Source organism: Zonotrichia leucophrys, chromosome 23 (assembly GCF_028769735.1).
Source record: "Zonotrichia leucophrys gambelii isolate GWCS_2022_RI chromosome 23, RI_Zleu_2.0, whole genome shotgun sequence".
NCBI lineage: Eukaryota > Metazoa > Chordata > Aves > Passeriformes > Passerellidae > Zonotrichia > Zonotrichia leucophrys.
In genome coordinates this window covers 1743763-1752511 of record NC_088192.1, presented here as the reverse complement: position 1 = coordinate 1752511, position 8749 = coordinate 1743763, and the positions used below count along the sequence as shown (strand labels likewise).

The 8749-nt window shown below is 56.3% G+C and overlaps 1 protein-coding gene across 3 annotated transcripts; it reads right to left on the bottom strand.

Annotated features, from left to right (window-relative positions):
- Positions 1-279: 279 nt before the first annotated feature.
- SYNC (syncoilin, intermediate filament protein) lies at positions 280-7749 on the bottom strand. Of its 3 annotated transcripts, XM_064731540.1 has the most exons (6): positions 7615-7749; positions 5586-6133; positions 5460-5552; positions 4500-5398; positions 3102-3226; positions 280-876 (listed from the first exon to the last, which is right to left on the bottom strand). In XM_064731540.1, the coding sequence occupies exons 1-6, from the start codon at positions 7656-7658 to the stop codon at positions 813-815; spliced, it is 1773 nt and encodes a 590-aa protein (XP_064587610.1). In that variant the 5' UTR covers positions 7659-7749; the 3' UTR covers positions 280-812. The 3 variants fall into 3 exon arrangements, with proteins under 3 accessions (XP_064587610.1, XP_064587608.1, XP_064587609.1); XM_064731538.1 differs by having other exon boundaries at positions 5460-6133; XM_064731539.1 differs by having other exon boundaries at positions 5493-6133.
- Positions 7750-8749: the final 1000 nt, after the last annotated feature.

The following is an 8749-nucleotide window of genomic DNA, read 5'->3' as shown; positions in this document are numbered from 1 at the left end:
TGTTTTTTTCTGCATTTATTGCTTTGCTGAGGGTGTTTTCAGGGTGGTCTCTGCCTATGTGTGTCCATGAGTTTGGGTGCTTTAATTTTTAAGACATGAAATTGGATTTTTTTCTCCCCCTCTCATTTCTGCTGCTTTGTGAAATAAATTGATGAGCACTCAAACAATTTTTCTTCCCCTCAAGCCTTGCTGCTTTCTCTGCCTTCAGCCCTTTCCACAAATGTTTTTTTTTGTTATCCTGCAGCACAACTTTTAACACAAACACCTCAGTTTGATCAATTTGGGTCCTTAAACTCTGACCTTTTATTTTCAGTGTGAGACTCGATATAAAGTGGAAAAACCTCTTCCCCACCACCTCCTTTCTGTGGAGCATGTCCCAGTACAGCAGAAACTCTTGAAATACAAAAGAAAATCCTCTTCAAAGGAGAAAGCTTCTCTTGCATGTAAACTTTAAAAGTCAAACCCCCCTAACTTCCAGAATTTGAACAACATTTTCCCAAACACAGCAAAACATCAATCAGTTATTCCTCATCCATATCCTTTGTTCAGTACAAAGATATTTTGTTTTTTTTTTTGGTTCTGCTCCTCTGGGGAAAAGCAAAGAGCAGCAGCAGCTGGGGAAATACCCAAGGAAAAAGATTGGAAATTCAAATTGGAAATTCAAATTGGAAATTCAAATTGGAAATTCAAAGATTGGAATTCCCAGCTCCAGGCAGCTGCTGCACATCAGGCAGGGTAAAGCAGCACGAGGAGAATCCCTTGCATCCTCTGTCCATTGGTTTTTTTGCTACAAAGAGGAAAATTCTGTGGTTCTAAGAGTCCTGCTCTGCTTTTTCCTCCGGTTTGCAGAGGTGCCCGTAGATTTCTAAGCAGCTCCTGTGAGGGGAGAAAGGAAAATCAGGCTGTGGAATATTTACATCAATGCTTTGGCTGGAGAAAAAAGGGGGGAAAAAAGTTATTTTCATAATATGGAAGAAAAAGGAATTGGGAAATGCTTCAAGGGGCTCATTCCATGGTTTGGAGTGGCCTTGGCAAACAGGATTTCACAGAAGGAAATGTCATTTTTGGGGGGCTCGTGGAAAAGGCAGCTCAGAGCTGCACTTAACTCTGAGCTCCCCAGAGCAAAGTGAAACCCCATTTAAAGGTGTCAGCACTTCCAGGGGTGGCAATTTGTGAATTCCAGGAGTTAAGAGGCTCCAGAAATACAGATTTAAATGTTGGGCTGTGATTTAGAAAACCCAGGCTGCAAGGGCAGGGTGGTGTTGGGATCTGGGCTGAATCCTGAATGCAGTTTGCAGGCTGAGAGCTCATCCCTGTGCTGGATAAAAAACCTTTGGGGTTTTGGGGAATATCCTGGGTGGAGAAGGGGAAAAAGGAATGCTGACAAAAACTGAGGGTGCAGGAAATGGTGAGGCTGGAATAACACAGCAGCTCCAAACTGGGTGTGCAAAACAATCCACAAACTCATGGACATCTTCTGGAGCTTTACAAATTCACATTGCACAGCACTCATGGAGTGAAACCAGGACAGAACAGCTCCAGCATCCCCAGCCCGGCTTCCCAAAGCCAAACCTCAGCTCCTTCCCACACATTCCTGAGGAAACACCGCTTAAACTGCCCCTCCTGCTCCTTGGGAAGCCGCTCCACCACTCCTGGGAGCTTCCAGCAAATCCCTCTGTGCTGTTGTGCAAAGGAGCTGGGATTGCTGCTGGGGCCCAGGAGCAGGAGCCCTGAGCTGTGTGACCCCACTGTGGGCTTCTCCTCAGCGTCCTTCTTATCCTCCCATCCCTGTGACCCCACTGTGGGCTCCTCTCCGCCTTCCTTCTCCTGTTCCCATCCCTGTAACCCCATTGTGGGTTCCTCCCCACCATCCCTTCCCTTTTCCCAGCTCTGTAACCCCATTGTGGGCTCCTCCTCACCTTTCTTCTCCTTTTCCCATCCCTCTGACCCCACTGTGAGCTCCTCTCCACCATCCCTTCCCTCTTCCCATCCCTGTGACCCCACTCTGGGTCCTCCCCTGCATCCCTTCTGTCCTCCCAGCCCTGTGACCTCACTGTGAGCTCCTCTCCACCTTCCTTCTGTTCCCATCCTTGTGACCCCATTATGGGTTCCTCTCCACTATCCCTTCCTTCTCCCAGCCCTGTAACTCCACTGTGGGTCCTCCTGGCCCTGTGACCCCACTGTGAGCTCCTCTCCATCCCTGTAACCCCATTGTGGACTCCTCCCCGCATCCCCTTCCCTTTCTCCAGCTCTGTACCCCATGTGGGCTCCTCCTCCCCCTTCCTTCTCCTTTCCCATCCCTTGACCCCACTGTGGGCTCTCTCACCATCCTCATTCTCCATCCTTCTGACCCCATTGTGGGCTTCTCCTCACCATCCTTCTTATCCTCCCATCCCTCTGACCCCACTGTGAGCTCCTCTCCACCTTCCTTCCCATCCTTGTGACCCCACTGTGGGCTCCTCACCATCCCTCTGACCCTGCTGTGGGTCCTCCTGGCCCTGTGACCCCACTGTGGGTTCCTCCCCACCATCTCTCTCCTTTTCCCATCCCTGTAACCCCACTGTGAACTCCTGTCCATCCCTCTGACCCCACTGTGGGTTCCTCTCCGCCTTCCTTCTCCTGTTCCCATCCTTGTGACCCCACTGTGGGTTCCTCCCCACCATCCCTCTCCTTTTCCCAGCTCTGTGACCCCACTGTGGGGCTCTCTCTCCATCATCCCTTCCTCCTCCCATCCCTCTGACCCACTGTGAGCTCCTGTCCATCCTGTGACCCACTGTGACTCCTCTCCATCCTGTGACCCCATGTGGCTCCTCTCCATCCCTGTGACCCCATTGTGGGCTCCTCTCCACCATCCCTTCCCTTCTCCCAGCCCTGTGACCCCACTGTGGGCTCCTCTCCACCATCCTTCCCTTCGTTCCTCCAGCCTCTGTGGGCTCCTCATCACCACCCCTTCCCTCCTCCCATCCCTGTGACCCCACTGTGGGTTCCTCTCCACCATCCCTCTCCTGTTCCCATCCTTGTGACCCCACTGTGGGTTCCTCCCCACCATCCCTCTCCCCCTCCCAGCCCCTCTGCCCCTCGGGGATGACCCCCAAGCTCACTTGTAGATGGAGAGCTCCCGATGGAGGCTGGTCCTGAGCTCCTCCAGCTCCTGGTTCTTGCGTTGCTGGAGCTGCACCCCGTTCTTGAGCTCCTTCAGCCTGTCCTCCAGCTCCTCCACCTGCTCCTGCAGGGACAAAACGAGTTCAGAGCTGAAATTCTCCTCAGGGATCTCCCTGTGCGTGGCGCTGCTGGGGACAAGCACAGCCAGGCTGCCCCTGCCCAACCACCCTGCAAATAAATCTTTGTTTTGGCACAAAGGTGGGGATTTGGGCTGGGCTGGGCCGTGTTTTGTCCTCAGGCTTCTCCTGCCTGCTTGGTTTTGTCCCCTGAACCGCTTGGTGTGTGTTTTGAGACGCTGCCAGAGCTGTATAAACCCGTGAGTCAGAAGGAGATAAATGAGGAATTTGGGAAAAGGAAAATGTGGAGGCACAAAAGGGATCCAAAAAACCCTGAAAACCCATAGTGGGGGTTCTGGTGGTTCTGATCCCCATCCCAGCAGGGAGGAGCTGTGAGGGAAGGGCAGGGGCAGCTTCCAGAAACTGCTGGGAGGAGGCAGCGGCTGCGAGCCGAGAACTGAGAGCGTTGAAAGGGGGGAGATGAATTGTGGAGCCTCTCTGCCAAATGTGCTCTTGCAGAGATTGAATTGCCTTGTCCCTCAGGCCAAGGGCACGCCTGGCCCAGCCAAACTGCCCTCCCTGGAGGCGGCCTGGGGCTCTGGGGACATGGGTGAGACCCTTCCTGGCAGAACCTGCCCCAGCAGGAAGGGGATTTGTAAGAAAATCCACCTGTATTTAAAACTGGCTTTTCTTGGCTCAGCGCTGTGCTCAGAGGAGCTGTGGGAAGTGTCTGGTGCCGGTGCTCAGCAGCATCGCTGAGCTTTGGGAAGGAAATCTCCCATCCCTTCCACCTTCTGAGGGGCCAAAACCAAGGGAATATATTCAGGAAAAACCCATTTTCCAAGCTGGGTGAAGCCCCACCACATCTCTGGGTTTGCCTTATGCCCATGTTTCACCTGGCCCATGCCAGGGTGTGGGATAACTCTGATTCCAACCAGCAGGAGATGTTCCAAATCCTTCCCATCCTCATCCACCCCATTTCCCTGGGCCCTACAAGCAAATCCCTGGATGCCAAGCACAGCTCCCACTCTCCAAACAAAATGTGGAGCTGTGCTCGGCACCCAGGGATCTCTCTGATCATCCAACCCAAACTTCTGTCATTGGTATCAATAAATCCCCACTCTAGCAAACCACCCATTGCTCCAAGCACTTCCTCCTGAACCTGACCATGACCTTCAGCTTCTTTGGCCAGTTTTCAAGCCCATCCCTGCTAGGAATCCCACCAATCCTCATCTCAAGAACATTCCCAGGACGGAGCTGTGCCCTTTGGGGCTCTCATACCCGGTACTGCCCGACCTCCTCATCCCTTTTCTGCTTGACCAGCACGATCTGCTCCTCCAGGCTGCGGTTCTGCATCCTCAGCCGGCTGACCTCGCCCTGCAGGGGCCTCAGGGCTTCCTTCATGCCCTGGATCTCCCCCTGCATCTCCTGCAGAGCCTTGGCCCCGGCCTCACGCCGCTCCAGCAGCCGCAGCAGCTGCGGCTCGTAGTGCTCCTCCAGCCCCCGCCGGCTCTGGGCCACAAAACTCTCGAATTCCAGCGACAACCTGCGGCTCTCCTGCAGGTACAGGTTGTCCTGGCGGCACGGAGGAGCCTCCAGGCGCTGCCTCAGAACTTCCTTCTCCTTCTCGCAGCTCTCCTTGAGCTGGGACAGCTCCCCCGAGAGCTGCCCCGCCTGGCTCTGCAGCTCGCCCTGGTAGGCGGCGTGCTGCGAGAGGTCGTGCCTCCTGCTCTCCAGCTGGTACTGGCAGGCCACGCACTCCTTGGTCACCTTGAAGAGCTTCTGCTTGATCTGGCGGATCTCGTCGCGCAGGTTGTCCCTCTCCAGCTCCACCTTGGCCAGCAGCCTGCAGGCGGCCTGGATCTCCTCGTGGGCATGGCGGATCTCCTGCAGCGCCGGCTCGCGCAGCTGCGCCAGCTCCGCGATCAGCCTGTCCCGCTCGCGCTCCAGCTGCTCCACCACCTCGATGCACTCCTGGAAGTAATTGCCCAGCTCTTCCAGGCTCAGGCACCGCTGCTCTGGGGTGTTGGCATCCAAAGGGCCGCCTGCTCCCTCTGTGTCCATGGCCAGCGGGATTCCTGCCCCATCTGCATGGTCTGGGATCCCTGCTCTGTCCGTGTCCATGGCCAGTGGGATCCCTGTCCCACCTTCATCCATGGCCAGTGGGATCCCTGTCCCACCTTCATCCACATCGAAGGATCCGTCCACCTTCATCCATGGCCAGTGGGATCCCTGTCCCACCTTCATCCATGGCCAGTGGGATCCCTGTCCCACCTTCATCCACATCCAGCAGAAATCCTGATGTGTCCTCATCCAGTGGGATCCCTGTCCCACCTTCATCCATGGCCAGTGGGATCCCAGTACCACCTTCATCCACATCCAGAATTCCTGATGTATCCTTGTCCACTGGGATTCCTGTCCCGCCTTCATCCACGTCCAGCAGAAATCCTGATGTATCCTCATCCAGTGGGATTCCTGTCCCACCTTCATCCATGGCCAGTGGGATCCCAGTCCCACCTTCATCCACATCCAGAATTCCTGCTGTGTCCTGGTCCACTGGGATCCCTGTCCCACCTCCATGCACGTCCAGTGGAACTTCTACCCCGTCTGCATCCATGTCCAGTGGGATTCCTGTCCCATCTCCATCCACGTCCAGCGGGATCCCAGCCCCGGCTGCCCCCTCATCCAGCTGAGCTCCTGCTGTGTTTATCTCCAAGGAGGGATCTCTGCTGACAGGCCTGGAGTCTGGGCTGCCCCCGTGCAGGGGTTTGGATCCGTTCCCTGCCGGATCCAACGGGCTGTGAGCACGTTCTGGGTGTGGAGCAGCTCCTTCAGCTGCTCCCTGTGGGGCTGGGGGTGCTCTGGCTTCATCCAGCTGCAGCTCTGGAGGGGGCTCGGGCTGTGCCATCAGGTCCCTGGGGAGGAGAGGGGATGTTTAACCAGAGCAATGAGTTTGAGCAATCTCAGCCTTTCCTCCCCATCCTCTGAGACCCCAGAACCAGCGTGTCCCACCATGGCCCTGCTGCTGTGACCATCCCTGTGTCACCCACACAACGCTCTGGTGACAATAGGAGTAGGTGATAGTCTGTGATACGCTGTGTAATTGGTTTTAATCCACTGGTGGGATGTCAAGTATGAAAAATCACACCCGATAACCTTAACAAAATTACAAATACAGAAATTAGAATGATTTCTACTAGACAAAATAATGTTGTTATCAATTTTTACAGCAGCACAAGCCGTTCTCAGGCACACACAACCTTTATCAGTATATATGAGCACAGTTGTCTGATCAGTGACTGGATGAATTTCAAAGTGGCAAATACTCTGTTCAGCGTCTAGACACACACCTTGGGCATTAATATTACTGCTTTCACAACGCAATAGAAAAGAAAACCCCATTAAAACCCTATTCAAGCGTCTGAGCGCCACAGAGCAGGAGTGAGGGATGCAAACCCAGACCCCAAACCCAATAATTCCTCCTGTGCCAACCTGTCAGCACCAGCCCACCCAGCAGCACCGACCTGCCCCGTGCGAGCCCTCCCTGGAGGAAAACGCCGGGATTTTCTCGCTGTGCCATAACCTCACGGCACGGGAATGCGCTGCTGGGAGCCCGCAGGCTCCGGGATGGCTGAGACGGAGCAAAGCCCGCACTCGGAGCCCGGCAGCGCCTGCAGCAGGAGCCGCTTTGCCGAGTCATCCGATCGCGGCATTGTCCCCATGGTGGCACCTGCGGCTGCCACCACCGCCAAACCCTCTCTCTGTGCCTTCTCCCGGCTGTTTTTTGGGGTAGGATGGACCCGACAGCGCTCGGGGACGAGCTGAGGTTTTCCTGCTCGGTGGGATGGGTGGGAGGATGCTCTCACCTCTCGGCCACGCTGCTGAGCTCATGTCTCGTCACTCCCTGAGGAATGAGCGCAGGCTGGCACTCACAGGCAGCCCTGCGCCCGGAGCAGCGGCTTTGAGCAAAGATCTGATTTTCCCCGATAGTTTCTCTCCTAATAAGGCAGTTTTCGGCACTGCTGACACATCGCAGCCTGGGCCTCGGCGGCCGGGCGGCTGGAGAAGGGGCAGCCCCTGCAAAGGTGGGGAAAAATCTGCCCCGATTTTCCCTGCCCTCCGCGCTGTTTTTGGAAGTTCTTGGAGCCGCTTGGCACGGCCAGCACGGGAGGGGAGGGCGCCGTGTCCTGCCTGCCCAGCGGGCCTGGGGGGCTCTGTCCCTCATCCCAGAGCCCCCCAAAACCCCAGAGGGATCACTTGATGATTCCTGAGGATCCAGGAACGCTGAATCCCGATCCTCCCATACCATCCCTGCCCAATTCGCCGAGGATCCCGCACCCATGGGACCCCCTCAAGACCCCGGCCCCTTTCCTGCCCAGCCCGGGTGGGCTCTTACCTTCCTCCCCTGGAGCCCAGCGCCGCCGGCTCTGCGCTGCACATGGGCTTAGCATGGGGCGGAGAGGGGTTATTAATAAACAGCGCTGGAAATCGGAGCAGCCGCTTCCCCCCGGCCACCGCCTGCAGTGCCAGCTGCGGCCGCTGCCTTCCTCCCTCCGCCCCGGGGAGGAGGAGGAGGAGGAGGAGGAGGAGGAGGAGGAGGAGGGCGGGGAAGGCCCGGCTGGCTGCATCCCTGGCAGAGGCAGCCGCAGGGACGGGCTGAGCCCAGCCCGCAGCCCCCAGCCCGCCCCGGCTGTTCCCAGCACTGATTTATGGGCGAGTTTGGGTTTATGGCCCCTTATTTCTGTGTCACTGGCGGATCTGCAGGTCCCCGTCCCGCCGGGATCCTGGGCAGGATGGTGGGATAGGGATGGGGATTGGTAATTGGTCATGGATGGTCTGGATCTGAGGTGGGGATCATGGGGTGGGATGGGATGGAGTAATGGATGGGATATGGGGTGGAAATGGTGGGATCATGGGGTGGGGATAATGGGATGGGGATCATGGAGTGGGATGGGATGGGATGGGATGGATGGGGATAATGGGATGGGGATCATGGGGTGGGATGGGGATAATGGGGTGGGGATAATGGGGTGGGATGGGGATATGGCATGGGGAATGGGAATGGGGATAATGGGGATAGGGATCGTGGGTGGGATGGAATGGGGATAATGGGATGGGGATAATGGGGTGGGGATAATGAGGTGGGATGGGGATCATGGCATGGGGATCATGGAATGGGGATAATGGGGTAGGGATCGTGGGGTGGGATGGAATGGGGATATGGGATGGGAAATGGAGAATGTGGGGATAATGGGATGGGATAATGGGTGGGATGGGTGGGTGGGATGGGATGGGGATAATGGGGTGGCGATAAAGGGGTGGGGGGATCATGGGGTGGGATGGGGGATAATGGGATGGGGATAATGATGGGGATCATGGGGTGGATCGGTGGGGTCATGGGTCGATGGGTGGTGGGGGATCATGGGGGGGACGGTATAATGGGTGGGGATAATGTCATGGGGATAATGGGGTGCCTCGGTGGGGTCCCCCAGGGCTGTGGGGTTTGGCTAGAATGGGGATAATGGGGTAGG

Excerpts from the sequence above, each read along its gene's own strand:
- SYNC (XM_064731538.1), bottom strand. The coding sequence starts at position 7,658 with ATGTGCAGCGCAGAGCCGGCGGCGCTGGGCTCCAGGGGAGGAAG. Across the intron at positions 5,399-5,459 it reads CCCACTGGCCATGGATGAAG|GTGGGACAGGGATCCCACTG; the intron begins GTGGGACAGGGA and ends ATGTGGATGAAG. Across the intron at positions 3,227-4,499 it reads AGGAGGTCGGGCAGTACCGG|GAGCAGGTGGAGGAGCTGGA; the intron begins GTATGAGAGCCC and ends TTGTCCCTGCAG.